The 23,962-nt window shown below is 48.7% G+C and overlaps 1 protein-coding gene across 3 annotated transcripts in view; it reads left to right on the top strand.

Moving 5' to 3' along the window:
• The window catches only part of trh (PAS domain-containing protein trachealess), a 410,303-nt gene that overhangs the window by 135,988 nt on the left and 250,353 nt on the right, over positions 1 to 23,962 (top strand). For all 3 annotated transcript variants that reach the window (XM_075867570.1, XM_075867569.1, XM_075867572.1), the window contains exon 3: positions 7,043 to 7,066. In XM_075867570.1, coding sequence (XP_075723685.1) covers positions 7,043 to 7,066 — 24 coding nt within the window. The remainder of the gene's footprint in view (positions 1 to 7,042; positions 7,067 to 23,962) is intronic.

Here is a 23,962-nt window from a genome sequence, read left to right as displayed (position 1 = left end):
GCCGAGTTTCAGGAAACTCGGGAACTTCCCTAGCTCTGGCGACACCCCCTTATGAACGAGGCAACAGGAAAAAGTCAAGTCCTCCCCTCAGCGCGCTGCATTTCATTGGTTACGATGGAACCAGTCATCACGTCGAGGACGTTCGTCGAAGTTGGGCGGCGTTTTCAAATCAGAGGCATCTTCCTTCATTTGTTTGTCGTTCCATGATTGATTGATTGATTTGTGGGGTTTAACGTCCCAAAACCACCATTCGATTATGAGAGACGCCGTAGTGGAGGGCTCCGGAAATTTCGACCACCTGGGGTTCTTTAACGTGCACCCAAATCTGGGCACACGGGCCTACAACATTTCCGCCTCCATCGGAAATGCAGCCGCCGCAGCCGGGAATCGAACCCGCGACCTGCGGGTCAGCAGCCGAGTACCTTAGCCACTAGACCACCGCGGCGGGGCGTTTGTCGTTCCACTGAGTGCAGAAGTGTATACCCATGCAATAAAAGTGTCAAATACTTTTTGGGATGATACCTTGCACTCTGTTTTAGAAAAATCAGCACTACGTCTCTGAGATAAGCACCGGCCGAGCGTCTCACAAGATCGCGACCACAGCTAAACAAGAGGCCACGTGTTAATCATTTTGGTCAGCCTGTAAGTGCATTCTAGTGCGCTGCTCGGCCGGTGCGCGTCGTCTTTGTTGTCATCGCCCGCTAGCAGCAGAGCACGTTCGCTCGGCTAATTAGATAGTAGGGGTGAACTTCCTAAAGCCGTGGGTTTGCCTCTCCTAGCTCGTGGTACGTGACCGCCTAGTTCGATGGCTCGATCACTCAGCAGGTGCGGACGGATGAATGGACGGACAGACAGACAGACAGACAGACAGACAGACAGACAGACAGACAGACAGACAGACAGACAGACAGACAGACGGACGGACGGACGGACGGACGGACGGACGGACCCTTCGAAGCTTCACCCCACTCATCATCATTCACTTCATGGATATGCGGTGATTTCTTGACTGGACGGTATACTTGGCTAGTTAGGCCAGGGCATGCTATGACTAAGTTATTTACGCCAAGTTATGTAAGGCCGAGTTAATTACGCCACATCTTAAGACCATGCCAATGAAGCCATGTAAGGCTAGATCCGGGCTAACTAAAGCATGCTAGATGTTGAGCTAACTACAATATGCTAATTAACGTGACGTTAATCATGAGCATGCTAAGTAAAATCATGCTAATAAGCCTTTACTAATATGATGTCAATTAGTACACCGATAACCAAGATTACGTTTAATAGCTCCATACTGACCATAGCCTCGCTAAGTGAACCCGGAATGATTGCCTTTTAATTGGATATTATCAATGAAGACAAGACAGCTCAGTTTAATGGTCGCTAAGCCTCAGCCAATTAGTGCAATAAAATTAAGACAGAGCTGATGCGATCTTCACTTCGAAGCCGACTACGCACATTAATAGATAGCCAACTTAAAAAGCTGCAAAAAGCTAGGTTATTACAAGCATGCAAAGAAGCTACCGCGTAGTGTTCACCGCATCATACGCTTGACAGTCACACCGACACCATGACATGCAGTCACTATATAGTTCAACTCGGGCCATCTCAGAATCTACGAGTTTGTATCCGAGTTCACGCGTCAGTCAGTTTGATTGACATACGCCCGCATCGAAGATCGGGTACGCCCACCACGTTTGCTTTCGCCGAGGTGGCAGTACTTACGTCGAGCGGCACGATTAATTTATCAGATTTATCGCGCATGCACACTATGCACACACGCACGTAGAAGTAAAAGTGACATCACCACGTGGTTGCGATGTCTCGCATTAAATTTAAACGTGCTCACGTCGTATCCAACCACGGCCGCCTTGCCGCCATGATGAGAGCGCCCCTGGTGACCACCTTTCCTTCTATGTATCTGCAATACTTGATAGAAGCGATACGAGCAACACGAGAGTGGTGCGTGTGCACCCTTGCTGCCTTCCAGAGTGCAAATGTCCATGCTGCAGGTAGAAGGAAAGAACCTGTCCGAAAGAGGACATACGCCCACGAATAAGCCTGTGGGAGGTGCGTGCTGAGTTGGCAAAAAGATCACACTGACAATCACGCTGACGTCGTTGCACTGTTAAAATGTTGACTGAGTGGCGGCGCTGACGTGTTCACACGCGGTGTTTCTTTGATAACCGCTGCAAATGTCCCACGTTCATCTCCAACGCCACGCGAGTTCCTGTAGCCATTTTTATCAACGATGCTATCACGCGCTCCGCACTGTCTTTATGCAGTGGCCGCCGCAGAGCGAGCCTGGTGCAAGCTGGTCTTCCCTAGAAGCTCGTGCCATCCTGCACAGCACACCAACATTAACAGGCGGGGCAGTAGCAGTCCGTTGGCGTGCCACAACATATCTCGCTATGGCAAATTCATCTGGTGAATATGCTGGTGAATGTGCTGAGAGCGACAGTTTGAAAAGGTCAAAACGATTTTTCTCAGTGTTTTGCATGAACAAGTTCAATTAAGTAATAATCAGAAAGCTCAGGAAACAGACGAAAGGCCGTGCATTCGCTTCAAGCGCCATGTGTTTACTTTTTAAAAATTAGACATACGTAAAGCTGAACACTATGCACAGCCTGTTCTCCTTGTATACAGCATCCACGGTCACATACCCGTGCAAGCGGTTTAAACTTTCTTCCGGTGTTCCGGAAGGATTCTCCCCCTTTTCTGCTTCTTCGTGCTACGAATAATGAAGAAAAAAAAACAGGAAAGTCATTTTATTGTATGCACAGCAGGCACAACGAAAACAGCTTTGATGGGCACAAGCTACGGTTCCAGGAAGTGTAAGCTTCAGCAACAAGCAGAAGTTGCCTTTTCTCTCGATATTTATACCTCGCACGCAAAGGGCGCTTAATGCCTGGCTGACTGTAAGCGCATTTTAGTGATCCTCCGTCAACCAGAGCTTTTGTTATGCATTCTTATTTTCAAACACGCTTCTTCTTTGTATATATACTATGCTATAGCTCCGTGCACTTGTCACGAAGTCACTGATGCCGTGTAGTTTACGGGCGCCTCGCGAGGAATATCGCCTCGCCCGTTGTCACGGGCGAACGCAGCCAGGCTTTTGCCGCGTAACCGGTGCCATTCATTCGCTGTTGATACCGGCTGCGTGCCATGCTTCCATTTGACGCCCTGCGTTACGCCAACGAACGCGCGCAATGCTTTGCCCGTGCGTTTGCATGGCTGTCGTCTTTAACCGATGTGATCATGGCAGTGACGGAAGGATGCGGTTCTATTAAGGCACTGTGACGCAAGAGGCATAGAATACGCGCTTGGGATAACTACCAGGAGGGAGAGAGAGCAAGTTAGAACGCTTTATCACATAGCCATGCCCACGCCTAGAACGCCTAATCAAGGGCCTCATACGACAGCAGGTGATAAATGAATTGGAACACAAAAAAACTGTTGGAAAGCAAAAAGATAGATAGATAGATAGATAGATAGATAGATTGACAGATAGATAGACTGACAGATAGATAGATAGACTGACAGATAGATAGATAGACTAACAGATAGATAGACTAACAGATAGATAGATAGACTGACAGATAGATAGATAGACTAACAGATAGATAGATAGACTGACAGATAGATAGATAGATAGACTGACAGATAGATAGATAGACTGACAGATAGATAGATAGATAGAGTGACAGACTGACAGATAGATAGGTAGACTGACAGATAGACTGACAGACTGATAGATAGATAGATAGATAGATAGATAGATAGATAGATAGATAGATAGATAGATAGATAGATAGATAGATAGACTGACAGATAGATAGATAGACTGACAGATAGATAGATAGATAGATAGATAGATAGATAGATAGATAGATAGATAGATAGATAGATAGATAGATAGATAGACTGACAGATAGATAGATAGACTGACAGACTGATAGATAGATAGATAGATAGATAGATAGATAGATAGATAGATAGATAGATAGATAGATAGATAGATACCGACAACCTGATAACGCGGACATCCCAGCGGGGGCCACTTCTACGAGTACATGAGGCTGGTGCAATCAAACCTTGATATGCTGATTGGAGATTCCAACTTTCCGCTTCTTCCATAGGCGTGGGAGCTCTATAGAAGGCAGAATCAATTCCAACTTGCCCAAATGTCTGAGTCTTTCGGAGTGAAAACCACTCACGGCTATATAGAAGGTATAGGCCATACTTGGTACTCGCCTAATATGACAGAGGTGGGAGGGGGGCGACGATACTTCCCTTTCCCCCCTTTGCGCGTACGCCCATGGTTACAGCTGCAATGGTACCGCTACCTCATCGGTCATGCACTTCGTAAGCGATTGATTTGACGATTGATACTTGAGGTTTAACGTCCGAAAATCACCATATGAATATGAGAGACGCCGCAGTTGAGGGCTCAGGTGATTTAGACCACCTGGGGTTCTTTAATGTGCTTTAATTTAGCTGCGGGTTAGCAGCCGAGTACCTTAGCCACTAGACCAGCGCGGCAGGGCACTAAGTAAGTGATTATTTATTTGTTATCGCAAAAAAAAATCACAGCATATCCACGACGTGAATGATAATTAGTGGTGCGAAACGCTGGAGGGTTTCATCGCTAAACCGTGAACCATTTACGAATATTGCCCACAACATCATCAAAGACGTGACAAATGCTGTATATATATATATATATATATATATATATATATATATATATATATATATATATATATATATAATATACAAGAAATTTTACTGTTCGTAAGTGGTAGCTGTACGTCGCTTTCGTTCCCCCTTCATTAAAACGGCTTTGTGGTCGCTGAAGTGGTGGATCGGTGATGGGGCGTAGAGGAATGTTTGCAAGGACGAATATACTGGGCAGTTTGCAAAGTGGAACTATAGGTGGTCACGTACAAACAAGGAATGAACACAGTGCGACGATCTGTGTTTCTTTAACGCGCACCTGGATACAAGTACACGACCATCTTGCATTTCATAATGACTACCTCTCAACAGTATTTGCTTTATGGTTGGTGAAGTGGGGGATCGGTTACGGGGCATTGTGGGATGTTTGCAAGGACGAAGCAGTGTGCAGTTGGCGAAGGTGAAACTGTAGACAGGCGGTCATGTACGCACGTACATACATACATACATACATACATACATACATACATACATACATACATACATACATACATACATACATACATACATACATACATACATACATACATACATACATACATACATGCATGCATGCATGCATACAAAAAATAGACAGACGCACGTCTTTAGGAGCTTTGCCCCTAAAAGGGCCGGCTTAAAGTGCGGGCAAATATGGCGCATAGCTGTAATTCCAGATCGGCTGGGACGAGATAAAACTCGTCCAACATCTTTTCTCTGCTTCGAAGCTTTCTAGACTCGGCATAGTATTAGTCACTTGTGACCTCGCCGGAGTGTTACTGCGCGCAACACTAGCATGCATCTCCTACACGGCAGTGCAGTAATATATCCACCTTCGTGCTACGCTTCCATTTGGCGCCCCATCGAATTCGCGTGCCCGCGGTCTGTCCGCACTGGGTTCCTCCTGAGATCCGTGGACGACGGCGGGAGAGAAAGAAGTTCCACGCGGCACTTCATCCCGTCGCTTACGCGACTTCGCGTGCGACGGCGTGACTTTTCACGACCACCACCGGAAACAGTGTGTGGTCAGCCGGGCAGAGAGCGTCTGCGGCCGCAGCACGCCCCGCCACTTCTTTACGACCACGCGTCGGGGTATTGAGTGCGTGCTATGAACTAACTCCCTTCAAGATCCGTGCGTCGTTCACTTTGACTCGAGTTGTTTCGCTTGCACGGATAAGAGGCCACGTTGCGTTTGCGCAGGAAGAAGAAAAATGGAGACGCGGGTGGGAGGAGTTTTTCTACAATTTCGTTTCGTATAGTAGGCGGTGCACTAAATCGCGGCGCGTGCAAAAGAAAACGTGTGCGTTCTTCTCACACTTCTCAGCGCAAAAAAAAAGAAACAAAGACAAGTGTTTATGCTAGAAAATGGTAATGGAGTTAGACGTCCGGAGTATTGATCGATGGATATGTAGGGTTTAACGTCCCAAAACCACCATATGATTATGAGAGACGCCGTAGTGGAGGGCTCCGGAAATTTCGACCACCTGGGGTCCTTTAACGTGCACCCAAATCTGAGCACACGGGCCTACAACATTTCCGCCTCCATTGTAAATGCAGCCGCCGCAGCCGGGATTCGAACCCGCGACATGCGGGTCAGCAGCCGAGTACCTTAGCCACTAGACCACCGCGGCGGGGCGTCCGGAGTATTGAAGTCGTCGAAATAACCGGCCTCATTCGCTAGACCCATGCCATTACCGAAACGAGTGACTGGCATGACTGCAAAACATGGCGTAGCACTTGAAAGGTTTCCGAGGGGCGAAGTGCAGTGGACATCTGCGGAACTCGAGATTTTAAGGACTGGCAGTTGTGTAGCCAGGTTTTTTTTTTTTTGGGGGGGGGGGGGTGATTAACCACGCTTTATGCATGTTGGCGCGTACGTTTGTATGTGGGCGTGTTGAAAATTTGCCTGGCTACGCCCATGATGACTGTCGCACTTCCTTGCCCTCCTCTCTAAAAATCCTACGATGTGTTTACTCATAATGACCGAAGCTTGTAACTGTGTGCAGTTTCTTTTCTACATTTAGTAGCAAGATCTGTTAATCGCTGCTGTGCATTGTTGTCTTCTTCACTATGTTCACAGTTTGGTTGCCTTGGTAAAAACGTGGACTGTCGTTGTGCTTTTCGCAAGCGTAAAGCATGTGACGATGCTACCTGCTAGAAAGAGACTGAAGAAAGCGGAGTGGGATTTCTATACTATAGTACTGGAATACCTTCACTAAAGCACCTCTATCTCATTTTTTAATATTATTTAGTTTCCTTTTCTCGAAATAATCTCGTTACATCTTTTATCACTCGCTAATTATCACTTTTGTTTCTTTCACAGGTACCTGGACTCCTCCATGGTCATGTAAGTGCTGACGCTACAGTCATCTGTTTCCAGCTATTCTACCTGTAGCAGCTTTGCGCGTTGTAAAATACCGAATGCGCTGTAAAACTATTACACATCGAGATCGTCCATGAACATGGAGTAAAACGTGCGACCCGAATAACAGTGCCGTAGACCAAAAAAAAAAAAGAGTGCAATAGAAGAATGAGTGTGAATGAATCTGCATGGCCAGCGGCATTATCTATAGACTTACGGCTGATACTAGAGGCAAAATGTCTCGTTCGAAGTTCAGCTTTAACTTCCAGACTTAAAGGTCATCTAATCAACACGTGAAATTATGAACAACTATATTATAGCGTGTTATTCTTTCCTGGAGTGTCCCATTTTTTTCGGCACAATACGCGATGTCAACCGTCGGTTCACGCGACATCAGCATGAAAAAAGTTCTCGATTGGTCCGTACGCTAGAGACATCGGTGTTGAATTGTCTCCCAGCCTGCTTTGCCACGCAGTCGCACGCCCGTTCTGCCTTGCAGTCATGACTGTCGCCCGCGATCAACTGATTTCACTTCGTTTTGTGCGTTTACGATTGCAAATGCCAATATAACAGCCTGGAGACGAAGTGCGCGTAATCCTGATAGGCTCAACGCTCACTGATGACATTGTCCGCCTGTTTTATAAAAAAACCCTTCCCCAGTGCAAGACAACAAACCGGAAATTTTCTTCCGGTTAACCTCCCTGCCTTTCATTTAACCTTCATCTCTATCTCTGACTAACCTCCCTGTCCTTCTTCTTTCAATCCTCTTCCGTCAATCCCTCATCTCTACATTTTGTAGAAATTAGCGGAGAAGAAATATCGCCTTTGGGGAGGGCAGTAAAGGCGATATCGACGCTACTCTCTCGTCTTTGAAGTCCGAGTATGGTTTATGGCGTTTTTACCTTCGCTTATAAACACTTCAAATGATTTTCTTTTCCATTTACGTTTCCATATTATTACCACCTAAAACAGCGAAAGAGTTCTGGCTCACCGCTTCATGACGCCACCAGTCGACAGTGTTATTGCATTGCACGCTTCTTCACTCGGCCTGGTGGGCGCCATGGCACCGAAAAGAGCCGCATCGGGCCTCTGGCTGATTCCGATGTTCGCGTAGCTCAGTTGCTTTTCTTTGCGGCGAGTGTTGGTCGCTCGCGGCCGGGTCGATCTCGGCAGCCCGTATGGAAGTCACGCTCCTTCGAAATCAAATCTCGCTGGAGGCGGCGTAGCGGATAGTGTATACGGCTCCCAGTCTCTCTACAGCGCGTGCTCCTTCGAACTTTGTGTGGAGCACAAACCTAAAACAAAGACTACATCGTATAAAAGAGAGAGAGAGACACTAAATTGAGATCAGGAAGAGTACGCGAAGAAAATTTAGACTCCCGGATCGAAATACCTGAGGGAAAGAAGGAAAAGTGCGGCCATCTTTGCTCTCCTTCGCTTCGTGTATCACCGGCGCAATCAGCCAGGCTGTCTTGCAGTGTACGCGCGCGCCGGCAGTGTAATACAAAATGCAAGAAGTACCGCAGTGCGGGCGTTGCTGTTTCGTATATCCTCTCGGGTTATATATATGCTCCTCTAGCGTGGGTCGTTGAGAAGATCGCGTGGTCGGCATGCATGGGAAGCCGGTCGCGGCCGCCCATGGTGGGACGCCGTATCTTGGTGCATCCCGCTCCCTTGAGAACTTGACACGAAGCGTTTGCATCCGTCCGAAGGGAGTTCGTATCTACGGCAAGGATGCCCGTTGCTTCTTGGGGCTATGTATTTTAACAGTGGAGTTGTTAGAGCTGCGGGCGTAGCGGTTCAGCTGAATTCGAAAGCAATCATCATCATCTGACGGCACACGCTCTCTTCGTCATATCCTTCATCTTCTGCATCACTCCTGGAATACGGGTGCCGATTTGCGCGGTGGAGAATGCAATAACGCTGATGGGCGAGGAAGCGCCTTCACATACAGAAAGCAAGAGGGAAAAAAAGACAAAAATAGAAGTATAGAGAAAGAGAGAAAAAGTAGGGGGTGAGAGAAAGAATGAAAGATGAGGTTGCTGTTTAGTACTGTGAATTCATGACTTCTTTGCGCAAACACGTACACGGACACAAGGAAAAGAGGCAAACAACTCGGGCGCAAACTCACAACTGGTTTATTTTGAACAACGAACTGTACTTATATCTTCACGTAGCCCACACGCCCCCCCCCCCCCCCCCCCCATCGGTGGATCCAAGAACACACGAGATAACCTAAAGAAAGCTTATTCAGCGCTACGTCAAGATAAGAACCACAAAACGACAAAATTTGAAGAGTTCACGCATCTGCAGACGGATTGTTGCACGTGCCTTTCAAAAAATCAAATTCTTTATCGGACAAGGTGACGGAAGCTTGGCTAACACATTTTCTCCCATGTTTCTAATATGAAATGCTTCAATCAACTCCCTGTTAATTTTTCTCTTGTGAGTTGACAGAATCTTTGTGTCTGTAAAAATTGGTACGCACCCACAAGACTTGCAGTGATCCACCAGATGTGTTCGTCCTGAACTACGTAATGCCGAGTCATGCTCCCTCAACCGTGTGTTTACACACCTTCCAGATTGCCCGACATAAGATCTGCCACAGCTGAACGGAACCTGGTATACCACTGCTGTTCTGCAAGACCGGTACTGTTGGCTGTGTTTCATCTGGCAGCTGTTCTTACTGGAAGGCAGCTGTTCAGTACTGTTAGTACTGTGAATCCTGGGAAAGTGCGTAGCACGGTCACGTGGTACTATTTACCACTCGTACGGCTGTGACAGATGTATCGTACCACGTGACCGTGGCGGAAATGTAACTGACTGCGTGTTTGTGTGTTTGCTGTGTTATCTTTCTCTCTCTCCGCTCCCTCTTTCAACCTTCCCCTTCCCGTTCGCGCGTGTAGGGTAGCAAAGCGGCCTTTCTGTACTGGTTAACCACCCTGCCTTTTCTTCCCTACCATTTCCTCCATTCTCTCACCACTCGTATAACTTCACACTGATCATTTTATACGAAACTGTTGGTGCCGTTAATAGGCAAGCATCTAGGCTTCGTAAACTTGATGGGCAACATGCGCGATAAATTTTGGTGCACTTTATCGACTTCCTGTTTGTTACGGCTGGTGCGATACGTGCCATCTGCTGCGAGTTTCAACAGATTGTTTTGCTACCTGCATTTTGCCGGCACTTCGGAAGGAGCGCCGGCAAAGTGCAGGTGGCAGTAGCTATCGCACGCTCTGGGAGGTAGTTGCACACTCTTTTGCACGGCGCAGGTGTGAACCGCGCGTGCCCGAAACTTTCTTTAGCGATTTTAGGTTAACTGTTACTATTACCTCTTGGTCATTGCTGTTAATTATGCCATTTTATGCGTTCGTTTTGTTTAAACCAGGTTGGGAGCATTCCTAGCCGTGTTTTAGACGCGTGTTGAGCGCTAGATTGTGAGCGTGGCTACGCCACGTGAGATGGATGGGCGTAAAGCTGGGCCTCCAAAGTGCTACGCACTTATAATTAAAACAGATAGAAAAATATAGCTAGACATAGAGATAAATGAAGGGATGAAAGCAAACAGAGAAAACGAGAGAATGACTACGCAGAAAGAAAGAGAAAGAGAGAGAAACAGAGGAAAAAGGAATAAGAGAAAAAGAACGTAAAAAACAAAGAAATAAATAAATACCGAGAGAAAGATATGAGCAAACATGCAGAAGAAGTGCGGTTGCACAGTCATGTATAACAGTGGTCTCAAACACCTGCCCGTGGACCTTGAGCTTACGACCTGCACCTTCTTAAGGAACAAATTCTGTTGACTTAACAAAATAATATTCGCATAATTTTGACGTCTATTGTGAATAATAATGCTCTTTTCGGGTAAGCTACGGAGGTGTGACTGGTCTATGTTTCAGAATTTGTCGCACCATAGCGAGTCCGCATCGATGTGTTTTTGGAGCCTGATGTAAAACCGCGTTCGGATATGACCCATATATGAGGTCTAAGAAAGACGTTCTTTAAGATTGGTACATTCGGTAAAGTTTTGCTCCCCCCCCCCCTCCCCAGCATTGAATTTCTTCACTCTGGGCCGTGCCTTGATGAACTAAGTTTTGTTATTGCAGCTTGCTAGCCGAGAGGTGTTTGAGGTCGGCGGTCCATATAGTATATTATAGCAAGGGGCGGAAAGCGATGTGAGGGCGAGAGGGAGAAAAAAGTGGAGGGTAAAGGGAAAGTACGTATGGCACAGTCATGGAGAGCGTAGTGTAGTATAGCAAAAGGGGAAAAAAAGTTTCGTGAGGATTGGAGATAGGAGGGGACAAGAAGTATAGCACAGTCTTTTATAGGGTGACAAAGGGGAGCGAGGTTGATGAGGAGGGAAAGGAGGCAGGCGACGCCACCGGCTCCGCCGCATCCTCGGTCTTCGCATCATTAGTGCCTAGCTCACCTCCGCCCTCTTTTTTTTCTTGCTCTTTTCTGACTTGGTATGCCTCGAATATTTCTGATAATTTATGTAACCTTCCCTTGACACGTGACCCTGACACGCGCTCACTCACGCACGATTGTGTGCGTACTAAAGGTGGTAGCGAGCTTCCCTTAGATATCCGTAATGATACTTAAGAAACGTACTTCGCGTCTCTCGTCGCGCTGTCGAGCTGCGGCACGCTTCTTCGAGACAGAATGTTTTTCTTATGAGTCAATACCTAGCCGTGCTGAACAATTCTACATTTGCTCCGCAAGGTCCATCGTGGTGGCAATGAAATTGTGTTTCCATATTAGTGAGTAAGACGGAGCCTAATTACCGTTATTCACGTTCGTTTGCCATGCCTACTGTGTTTCGCATATTTTTCAGCTAATTTCTTTAAAGACTTCAAGCAGGGTCAGTCGCTAAACGCTCCCGTCGCGCACACCTTTTACGTTCCCATCCAGCTCCGCTCTCCAGCTTTCAGCTGCACGCTCGAGCGGCGGTCAGCCGTGGTATGCACTCCGAGCGCCTTATCTCTATACCATACTGTTAAGCTCAACGCGGAGTGGCCACAGAAGCCCTCCGTTCACCACCTCCTTCCCTTCAGATTCCTTTCACGAGCTCTCTCTCTCCGGCGGAGCCGTCGGGCGTTACGACAAACAGCGCTGCAGTGGCGAGAGAGTCTTCTTCGAGGCGATGACCACGTCTCTGAGCTCACAATGTCGCCGCGTTTGCGGCGGTGGCCGCGAGTTTGACCACCGCACGAGCACCAAAAGCCGCCGGCTCTCGTATCCTTCGGGTCTCGCTGATAAAACGCCCAACAAAGGGGGGCGACTCAACTCGGCACGTCCGGTGCCGCTCGCCAGGTTCGCGCGTCTGCGGGGCGCTGCAGACAATGAAACTAGAAGTACAGCTTTAATGAAGGAGGGCGTTGGAAAGAAAGAAAGGAAAACGATTTTGTTTAATAGGAAAGAGCCGCAGTGGAGGAAGAAGCGTGTGAGAGAGTTGCGGAGGGAAGGAGACGCTTCGTTTTCGGTCTCTATGTGGCAGTAAAAAAAAAAAAACAAAAAACAAGATCCTGCCGCGTCCCGCGCTATTGTCTTTGGTGACGGCGCTGCCGCTAAAAATTGTGGTGGCGCCTCGCGGCGTTCTTTTTCCCACCCGCCATGGGCCCTTTCCCCTTTCACTTTCTTTTTCGCTGTCTAGAGCGAAGATAGCTGTAGCAGCCCTGGATGAACGACTGGGAACATGCACCTTCTGGGAGGCATGCACGCGGGGAGGACCTAAAAGAAAACTGCGTCTCTGCTCTGTGTGCTGTCCCGGACGTCCGCGATAAATTAGTGGAATGAGCAGCCGAGTGTGGCGAATCAAGAGACGCATTGCTCGCCCGCAAGGCTCTCGACTGCTCCGCCGGCATGGTGTTCTGTGCGGAAGCCAGGTGTCCTAGCTGGGCCCACGAATCAGCGGCGCGAGAGACTGTGTATCTGCAGACAGAAGAGGCTGACAAGGACAGCGCTTGCTCTCACAACTGAAGGTTTATTATTCAGAAAAGGTATTTAAAGCAGATACAAGGTCTTTCGCGCATGTTCATCAGAACATTGATTAGGAATAAAAAGATGAATATTGATTGATTGATATGTGGGGTTTAACGTCCCAAAACCACCATATGATTATGAGAGACGCCGTAGTGGAGGGCTCCGGAAATTTCGACCACCTGGGGTTCTTTAACGTGCACCCAAATCTGAGCACACGGGCCTACAACATTTCCGCCTCCATCGGAAATGCAGCCGCTGCAGCCGGGATTCGAACCCGCGACCTGCGAATCAGTAGCCGAGTACCTTAGCCACTAGACCACCTAGGCGGGGCAAAAAGATGAATATGGATTTCTCCTTAGTCGTCTTAGGCGAATGCACAAGGAACCCTGTGAGTTTTTACAGCAGAGCTGTCATATCAACGTGTCATATTGAGATCGACAGTCCTTGATTGGGTGTTCATTCTGACATCGTTCACGATCTTCTCGTGAGAGAGCATGCTCACCCGTTCCTGAAGCCTCGTATTCTCCGAGCTGTCTCTGCGGCATAACGGGGGAACCCGCTTTTCGTCGATCACGGAGGCCGGTCGTTCGCTCGCAGCGGATACGTGACTCGCAAACGCCACTTCGAGCGGCGCGGAGATGCGGCATTTTCGAGCGGCTTCCCTCGTCGCCGGACCTTCTTCCCTGGCTCTGTTGTACCTTAACCTTCACTTTTTTGGTATATTGGTTTACTCCTGCTGGTTTTTCTTGCGCCAAAACCTGCAGCTGTCTTCGCTTCGACTCATCCCCCGGATCTCCCTCTTTGCTTCAACCACCTTCGTCGTGGACCTTTCGTTTTTCTTCGTTTATACCGTCGGCCTGGCCGCGTATACAGTTTTCCTGCGAACGTGTGTGCGTGCGTGTATGCGGCGATATATAGCGGTGTGCGCTATATAACGATTCGCGGCAGACGGAACGGTCTCTTCTCTCCCAAGTACGACGTGTCCTGGTTGTCCGATCATGCCGTACTCTCCTACTGGCATTTTTTTCCTCCATTTTTTTTCTCCTTGTATCGATCGGCGTCAGGAGCGAGTACGGTTGCGGGATCTCGAGTATGTGCCACGTTAAAACAGTGTTCTGTGTGGTTCTAGGCTGTACCTCAGAAGTATGAAAAGGGGTCGGGGGTTAATACAATCGAGTAAACTACTCAACCGTGAATTCGTGCTACAAGTTAGAACGCTACATTAGGGAACGTAGTTTAGAGCTATACTAAACCATAAAAAAAATGGGCGAAGCTCGCGTTAAGCCGCGCAAGCCTTGAAATAACGAAGTTAAACGATTCTGAAGACTACTCTGGCTGCTTCAAGGTTGTTTCTAGGTCTTAATTCTGCTAGCTTCTAGGTCGTTGCTAGGGTGATGCTGGGTTGCTCCTACGCTTATTCGCAGTTCATGGCGGTTCGAGTTAAACCACATACATCCACAGAGATGACACGAATGCCTAATGTCCAGGGGCTGAAACTTGCGCTGAGCGTTCGCACTTCTCATACACCTGCGGCCCCGTTGTCGTTCGTGTCGGCCTTCCATCGTTTCGAGATCTTCTCGCAGTCGCCGTTGCCTTTCCCGTTCCCTATAGTATTCTCGCGGAAGCCCGACCTCAAAAATGGGCTGTGTTCTGTGACTCCAAGGCATCCCTTTAGAGCTTGCAATCAGCTTTACGACAGAGGGAGCATCAACAACTAGTGAATGAAATAAGAGAAGTGATTCACGAAGTTTTATCGAAAGGACATGACTTGGTGTTCCAGTGGTTACCGGGACATTGTGGTATTGTCGGTAATGACCTTGCTGATAATGCTGCCCGATCCGCCCACGCGGACGCCCAGATAACCCCAATTCCATTGTCGAGAACCGACGCTGCAAGGGGCCTTCACTCGTTCGCTAACAGCATGTCGGAAACTTGGCTGAGTTAGCCCAGTGTCAGGAACCGCCGCCTACACATATTGGACCCATCGAGAAAGCTTCAAGTTATATCGGACCTCTCCCGCCAGGATTCAACTTTACTGTGCCGCCTGTGGTTAGGAGTAGCTTTTACAAAGGCGTACTCCTTTCGCATAGGAATGGCGGATAGCTCCCGATGTGAATCGTGCGACACTGACGAGACAATAGAACATCTACCGTGTTCATGTGAACGTTTTGCGAGCGAGCGCAAGTTGCTACGCGAAACGTTAGAGACACTAGACAATAGACCTTCTTCCGAAGAGAAGATACTTGGCTCATGGCTCTACGCGTCGCTGGCCAGCAAAGCGACGCGGGCACTGCTAAGTTTTCTAAAGACGACCGGACTACGCGACCGCTTATAAGCGTGCAATGGACAAGGTCACATCTACACACACGTTGCCCTTCACTTCTCTCTCTCTTCTCCTTTAATCCCCTCACCCCTTCCCCCAGTGCAGGGTAGCAAACCGGACGTGCGTCTGGTTGACCTCCCTGCCTTTCATTTCTTTCCTTCCTCCTCCTCTTCCTTCTCCTCCTCCTCCTCCTCCTCCTCGTTGCACGTAGTCGGGGTCTCCGGCTCACCGCCGTCGCTTCGTAGACATTTGTTTTTGGGCTGATTGCTGCCCTCTTCATTTTTGGGAGGGCCAGTGGCGGGATTAAGCCAACTTCTGTGGCATCTATACCCGCTTATGATAACGATAGTTCTTTTTTGTTTGTTTGTTGGTCAGACAAGTACCAATTTACTAAACGCTGCGCTGTTAGAACCCAAGAAGCAGAGTGGGTTGGGGAACAGGCGCGTGCTGAGGACACCTTATTCAAGATGAAGCAATGGGCATGGAAACGGGCTCGTAACGAAGTCTGGTAACATACTGCATTCCAAAATAGACAAAGGTGTATTCCGAAATTTGGGTGGGCAGATGAGATTGGTAACGTGGCCACAGCATTGATTTGTGGGGTTTAACGTCCCAAAACCATTTGATTATGAGAGACGCCGTAGTGGAGGGCTCCGGAAATTTTGACCACCTGGGGTTCTTTAACGTGCACCCAAATCTGAGTACACGGGCCTACAACATTTCCGCCTCCATCGGAAATGCAGCCGCCGCAGCCGGGAATCGAACCCGCGACCTGCGGGTCAGCAGCCGAGTACCTTAGCCACTAGACCACCGCGGTGGGGCCCGTGGCCACAGCAAGCGCGAGACCTTGTTTGGTTAATTTAGAGAAGCACGGGAGAGGCCTTCGCCCTGCAGGGGCGTATATAGCCAGGCTGATGATACCAAGGCTGAAGCGATGCGGTATAAGGCTTTCTTGCTGCGTACTTTAGATCGCGAAGCCCCGCCGCGGAGGCCTAGTGGCTATGGTACTCGGCTGCTGGCCCGCAGGTTGCGGGTTCGAATCCCGGCTGCGGCATCTGCATTTCCGATGGAGGCGAAAACGCTGGAGGCCCGTGTGCTCAGATTTGGGGGCAGGTTAAAGAACCCCAGGTGGTCGAAAGTGTTCGGAGCCCTCGACTACGGCGTCTCTCATAATCATATGGTGGATTTGGGACGTTAAGTCGCACTTGTCGTATCAAATCACTTTATACCGCGCAAGCGTCATCTTTTTATTTATCTTTTTGTCATGTGAACGGTGCAGATGCTTTGCGATAGTGTGGCTGAGACACTCTTCGCTATACACGCTTCTCCCCTATCCAGTCTTTTGTACAACTCGGCGGCTGAATTTTTTTCCAAGCTCACGTTCGCAAGAGACATGCTGTTTTCGCTTTAAAAAAATGAAAAAAAAATAATACGCCGTGAGACCACTTGGATCTGCAAGCAAGGATGCTAAAATTCACATTGCCCTGCACAGTGGCTAAAGTATTCGGTGTCAGAGTTCTTCTGCGCAAGTATCGAAGCCCTGCGGCGCAGTCTGTCATCGTATCACGCGCGCGGGGCCGGCCGGTTGTACGAAATCCGCGTCGCCGTTCGTCAGCTGCAGCGTAGTGCACGGAATGCCCCCCTTTTTCAAAGGGGGCAGCGCCGCGATCCAAGGGGGCACGCGCTGCGTACGTGCTACTGCGTCTCGTCGCCGTGTGTACGTGCGTGTGTGTGTGTACGGCCGAGGGGCCGCTCTGGCGGCGTCTCTCGTGAGCCGGGTGTGTGTATAAATACACTACGAGGGAGGGTGGAGGTGAGCGGCCCGCTGTCAACACGTCTGGGAAACGTGCCCCGAATGCGTCGCTCGGAGGTGCGTGTGTGGTAGCAGCGGCATGATTTCTCGGTTGTGTGCGTGCGTTGGATGTGTTGTGCGGAGAAGCCCCTCTGCAGCTAAGTGCGTCCACTGCGGAGTCGGTGAAAGGTGGCAGTGGTCGGCGGCTACTTGAACGCACCTTGGTCGCGGGAGATCGCCACTTGCGACACCCTTCTTGAGGCGGGATCTCGCACGGGCCATTTCCTTCGATCTCCACTCACTGTGGCCAGCAGTCCTGACCTCCCGGTCTCTTCATGGCAGCAGCCAGGTGGACGTCTCACGTGCCCTTTTTGCTTGTATGTGTCGATAATAGGTTACGGCAGAGGTATTCATTTTTAATCCTCTTCGTTCAGTAAAAGAAGTGAATTAGTTTCCTGGGCAAGGCAACGTCCGATTCATGGCCTATCCCTCGGAGTGTGTTGCGCCAAGTGTCTGAACAACAGCAACAAGAACATCGCCGTCGTCGTCGTCATCATCACCACCATCATTATCATCATCATCATCATCAACAACAACAACAACAACAACAACTGAAAATATACCACGTGCTCACCCCGGCTTTCACTTTGCGTCCTCGACATTCTTTTTTCTCCGTTCGATTACGCTAAGAGGCGAGCGTTTAAGTTCTGGATCAAAATGGCTTGCGAATGAGATGAATCAAGTTTCAGCGAACGTGTCATTTTTCGAAGTCCACGGATAAATAAAAGGGAGAGAATCAATTGGCACTTGGAGTGGGGTGAAGGGAGAATAATAGAAAGGAAAGAGATCAAGAAAAAAAAAGGAGTAAGAAAGAGAAGGATGAATAGTCAGATCGAGACTACATAGCGCAGTCTCGCGTTGTTCTTTCACAAGCGCTCGTGAAGTCCGGCGGTCCTTAAAGGCCTACTCCGGGGATTTTTCGATGTGAATGGATCTCAATGAAATTTGCGGTGTACGTTCCTTCGCACATTTTAGCCATCTATGCCAAATTACAGACTTGAGAGATTTGCTGATTGCCTAGAAATAAATTTTAAAGATTGCCTAGAAAAGCTCACCTCGCTTGCCAGAATTATTGGCAACACTGTCTCTGTGACGTCGAATTTGGCATGACGTCACAGTGGTGCAGCCGATGGCATCGCTGGTTTGACCGATAGAGCGTTTATTGTGCTGGCCACAAGGTGACTGCGGTGGTGTTTGGCACGGGTATAGCACGGGAAAGCTTTCTTCATTCCTCTGTGCTGCTTGGCCGGCGCTTCGCTGGCCTGGCTTTCACTGTTTTCATACTCCGCGCCCGCGGGACCAGTATACGACCACCGTTCCTTACCAAGTAGTACGTCATACACAGACAGAGTGCCCGGTTGGGTTTCGTTTTCGGTATTGCACCTTTTTGAATATTAAAAATTATTTTCAAATTTCCTGAGCATTTCGGCTATTGGGGTCGTGGCAAGAGTGTCTCAGCAACATAGAAACACCATTACCTTGACATGGCTGAAAAATCGCCGCAGTTGGCCTTTGGGAAGCACAATAGCGCTTTCGTGGCTTTGTGCGTATGCGAGACTGTCGGCCAAGGCACCAGGATCTACTTTTCTGTAAGTGGTCGTGAATCCAAGTGATAGAGCTGGGCTCCCATAGCACGTCCTTGAGATTGGTATGAAGGGCAGTGGCATAGAATGTGCTGAAGACAAGACAAGACAAGACGTGGCACGTAGGCAGGGTAACCAGTGGTCCTTAAGGGTAAATGAATGGATTCCCAGAGAAAGCAAACGCACGAAGGGGAGACAGAAAGTTAGGTGGGCAGATGAGATTAAGAAGTTTGCGGGTATAAATTGGCAGCAGCAAGCACAGGACCGGGTTAACTGGCGGAACATGGAGAGGCCTTTGTCCTGCGGTGGACGTAGTCAGGCTGATGATGATGATGATGATGATGAAAGGCACCACCATCATCACTATCAAGGGTACATTGCATTCTGACGAAGTTTTGCGACGACGTTAGCGCCGTTAGTACACCTTTCCTTACATGGCCGTAGTTGCAGGTTTGGCACCACTACAGTGCTTCATCAAAGAAGTTATTCCCTAAGCTCTGCATACTTCCCCTCTTCACACGTTTCGCGTTACATTTTCTCGGCACTCGATGTATGCGACTCCACCTGCTTGTGAGACGCGTGTTCTTTAGTTACAGCAACACGTTGGTCTTGCGGCTTGTGTAACGGTTTAGCTTGGAAAGAAGAGCGTCGCGTCTAATTCTACATTCCAGCGCTGTTCGCGCTGCTTTGCACTGCGTGCGTTACATCCTGCATGGGGGAAAGGGGGAGAAGGACAGATGACACTGCTTCTCCGCGATCAGGAATTCCGACCACGAATCGTTAATCCATCGCGGCGACTCTTATAATTCAAAGCCTGCCTGCCGAACGGACGGCTACGGTGGCATGTGCTTGCAGTGCAGCAGTCGCGCGACAGCCGGGCCGAGAAGAAACAAAGTATCGATCTTCGCTTTGCGGGGGGGGGGGGGGGTCTCTACTTACTTCTTTTTTATCTTCTTTTAGCGATTCCCCCGCCCCCGAAGGCGCTACTTAAACGCGCCACTGTCTTATTCGATTTAAATCGGCCCCGTACTCTGCATTCATATCTTATCTCTTTTATTTTTCCTGCGTCCGTTTACACTGGCGGATTTTCGCCGTGCATCGCCATGCCGCCCGATGGATACTTCTCATCTGAATTGATTCCACGACGAACTCGCTCTAACCACGGCCAGACCTGCGGGGCAAGACTGGCTGGCTGCGATAACTCGTTCCTCTCGGGTGCGTTGTATTTCATTTTCTCCGCACGCGGCCGCAGATCCGGCCCGCCTGTCGGTCTGTTGGGGCGGCGAATATAAATCAATACCGCCTCGGCGATCTGCATTCGATCGCAAAACGCTGGTCTTTCGTGTCACAACCCATGGTACGCGGTAGGACCTCTTTTCTCGCGAACTCGCGCGCAGAAAGGTACAGCTGTGCGGTCGCTCGATGCGCGGTTCAGCTTTGAGGGGTCACCGCCTAGCCGTGAAGTTCGTTTGCGGATTTGCTGACTTCTCTGGAGAGCTGCAAGGAGAGCTGCGCGGACCGAGCGCAGTCGCAAGCAACAGCGCGACCGAATGTCACGTGATTTTCGGACGACTGCTGCCCCCTCTTCCCCACACTGCGCGACCGGTTTGCGATAATCTCAACGGCGGGACTTTTTTTTAAATTAATTTGCTTTGACCTCTCTCTATACCCCTGCACTCACGAGAATTTATGTCTCTTGGACATGCGACCCTTAGTCGGCGACTTAAATGGGCGGGAAGAGCTTGCTCGAGCTCAAGAACAAAAAAAAAAAAAAAAACAGTGAATGAAAAGTCGACGTGGAAGACCTGCCGTTCACGACCGCAGAAGAAGCACTATAAAGCGCTGTAAAAACTCGAGAGCCAAATGCGGTTGAGAAGTGCGGGCGATGGTGGATGCTTGGCAGAGGGGGGGGTCACTGAAAAAGGGGCGGAGGGGTCGGTCGTGGGGACGGCGATAAGAGACGTCATCCGCTGCAGCGAGTTGCTTCCTCCATGTATCGCATTCAGTCTTTTTTGTTTATTTCTTTCTTCCCGCGGTCCGGTATACGCTTCTCTTCATAAACAAGATACGCTCAGCGTAGTAGATATAAACAGCGTGGCTATACGGGAAAATAGCGAGCTATCGCAGCTTGCGACAGAGAAGCACCTGGAATCGGCCGGATTGACTGGCTACACATTAGCCATCTCCGGAAACGCCGAACTGTGGCTGGGAGTGTGACGTGGTTGCTGTAGCACGACTTTTCAGTATACGGGTTTGTGCCGAAATGTGGGGTTGTGGCAGACTTCCTTTAGTGGTGGTTCATACATTGCGTGCTTCTATGGGAGCCTAACGCTGCTCGTATCGGTGTCATTCTGCATCAGAAGCTTTTTGTAGTTGTCGAGGAGATTCCTTTTATGCCTCGGCTTGTAGGTTAATCAACTCTGTGTCATTTTCATAGTCTTATCTGTCCTGACACGGTGATAGGACGGTACGTTGCGAGGAGAATTTGAGAGGACTGATCGAGAATCCATGTATATCTCCCGCGTGCGTGCAGCATATACTTTTCGAGCTCTCGGCTATGGCGCTCATTACATGCATAACGCCAAGCCACGTGGCGCATCCTTAGAGGAAGTAACCGCCATACTTTATATACGAAATAGATTTACAAGTCTACCTGAGATTTTTACGGATCGATATTCGTTTTACACCAACAGTGTGACGGATTACTGAATATATATGGTGTACAATGTCCCTGTCAGCTGCGGCCGCTTTTACGTAGGCTGTCTTAACCAGAGATTAATAGAGCATGGCGCAAATCACCAACAGGAAACTCAGTCACCATTTAATTTGTCTTTACATGGTCGACAGTGTAAATACATGACAAAACGATGCACAACTTTATGTACACACAGGAATGATGAAACAAGTCTTAATGGTCGAGGCATGACATATAGTGGTAAGGCGTGCGCGTGCCATCCATGCATGGATTGACTTGGCTAAAGAAGACATCAAACGCCTCGACATTTATACTTCATCTATGGACGTTTTCATCTATGGACGTGTCGCCGTGATGATTTAGGCCAGGGTTCGGCACCACCTGGCCCGTGGTTCTACTAGTCACTTCCTGTAACTTCCAATCTCGACTGTATAATGAAGCTCTTTCGATGTTGAACAAACTTTATTTATATTCTAGTTCTGCGTATTTTTGTGAATGCGCCGATTTTTTTTTCTCTTTCCCTGCACAGCAAACAATTTGCAGCCGCACTGGGATTTATTGGCTGTGTTCCAATACTCACCGTAGACGGCTAAATAGACAGCTAAATGTACGGCGGTCATCTTAAGTCATATTCCGATTCTCACGTAGCCGGCAAAATAGACAGCCCCGAGAAGACCGCATCGTAGACAAATACGATGCAGGCTACTTTGCTGTCTAAACAAGATGGCGGCTCAGCGAATCGCTCAGGTAGATCGAATCTCGCCGGGATGGTCGTCTGCACACAAACAGACGCTTTCCGGGACGCTCAATGTGAGTAACACTTATTTGTAGTTTTTTTTTATTTCAACACGAAACAAGCCAGAAATTACAGCTGTTACGTTTGTTTATTTTAGCTTTTTCTTCTCGACGCGAGGTGGCGCATCGCCGCGTGAAAGCCGTCTAAATGTGTTCCATTTCTCGGACCGTGCATGGGCTCGATTCTGTCTTCTAAGCAGTCTTCGTAGACTGTCTACGTGCTGTCTAAGAATTGGAACACAGCGATTGTCTGCCCGAATTCACGACAGACGCTTACACGAACCCTGAAACATTTAAATCATCGTCGACCTTGTTTTTCGCGCCGTCCAAGTGAGGTTCTCGGCTGAAGGGACGCTCTCGTCTCTCCAAAAAACAAAAAAAAAGTGCTTTTCGACATTCCAATCTACAACACTCAGTATTTCGTACAGCAACAATCCGCACATGGACCATCTTACAGCCGCCATCTTTGCCACTGTTGCCTAACTTGGCAGCGCCCCCTGTACTTTGTTTTAGCTGTGAATAGACGCGTGCCAGATAGGTGGATACCATGCCGCCTGCATGGGCACCCGCGCAAAGGTATAGATTTCATGCCTATTTTTTTTCCCCGCCGCTTGCGCCTTTTTGGCTTTATAGACGCCGTTTGGGTTGTTCGTGACCTTTCTTAATTGTGCCCGTGTTTGCACGTTCCCTCTTTCAATGTGGATACGTACCATTGGCTTTCTGTTATTCGGTGAGGCTATCTCTTAGTCGAAGCGGCACTTTCGGTCAGTATTTGTATTAACGCGAAAGCATTCGTCAAAAGCGAAAATTGACAGTTGGTGCCGCAGACGAGAGACCAAAAAACTTATCGTTCCGTGACTACGTCGCCATATTACATCAGATCATAGATCGCCGAAACTTTCGACGTCACTGACGTCATTACTGTCGTCATTTTCACACTACGTACGTCAGATGATGACGTCATGCGTCGCATGACGACGCATCAATTCGTACTTTGTTCAAAGGCACGCTGATCACGGAGGCCGTGTTAAGCCACGTTAGAGACAGACAGAGAGAGAGAGAGAGAGAGAGAGAGAGAGAGAGAAATATAGCGACGCAATAATCAGGCAAGGAGGTGATACGGATCCTGAGTTTTTCAATCATATGAGTTCCGAAACTCCCCATAGGCTCCATGTACCGTAATCCGCACACGTCATTGGCCGAGATGGCGGAAGTGTGCAGATTGTCGCGTCATGTGTTGATCAGAAAACCAACTAATAAACACAATATTTTCTTTTTTGTTGTTGTTGTATTTGATTAGATGGTGCGACAGTGTGCTATACCCCCGCATGATCGTCCAATCGCGTGTCCGGGTTTTGGAACACAGTTTCGCAGCTGGTATAACTCTGATCCGGATGCACGTTTGGTTTGCTACTCTGTACTGGGAGAGAGGGATAAAAGGAGCTATAAGAGAGACAGAGGAAGAGAAGGGAAGAGAGAGACAGAGTCACGAGCACATTCGGGGGGGTGCATTCAGTCAACAGGCCGTCACTCAGGTTTGTCGAGTTCAGAAAGTCCAGTATTGCTTAAGCTGCTCACTGTGCTCTCGAAGCACATGCTCAAGGCACTAGAATATTTTGTACAGGCGCAGAAAGTTTTCGGCGGGTCGTGG

This window comes from Rhipicephalus microplus, chromosome 6 (genome assembly GCF_043290135.1).
Source record: "Rhipicephalus microplus isolate Deutch F79 chromosome 6, USDA_Rmic, whole genome shotgun sequence".
In the NCBI taxonomy this organism is placed as follows: domain Eukaryota; kingdom Metazoa; phylum Arthropoda; class Arachnida; order Ixodida; family Ixodidae; genus Rhipicephalus; species Rhipicephalus microplus.
This window is presented reverse-complemented; position numbering and strand designations above follow the sequence as displayed.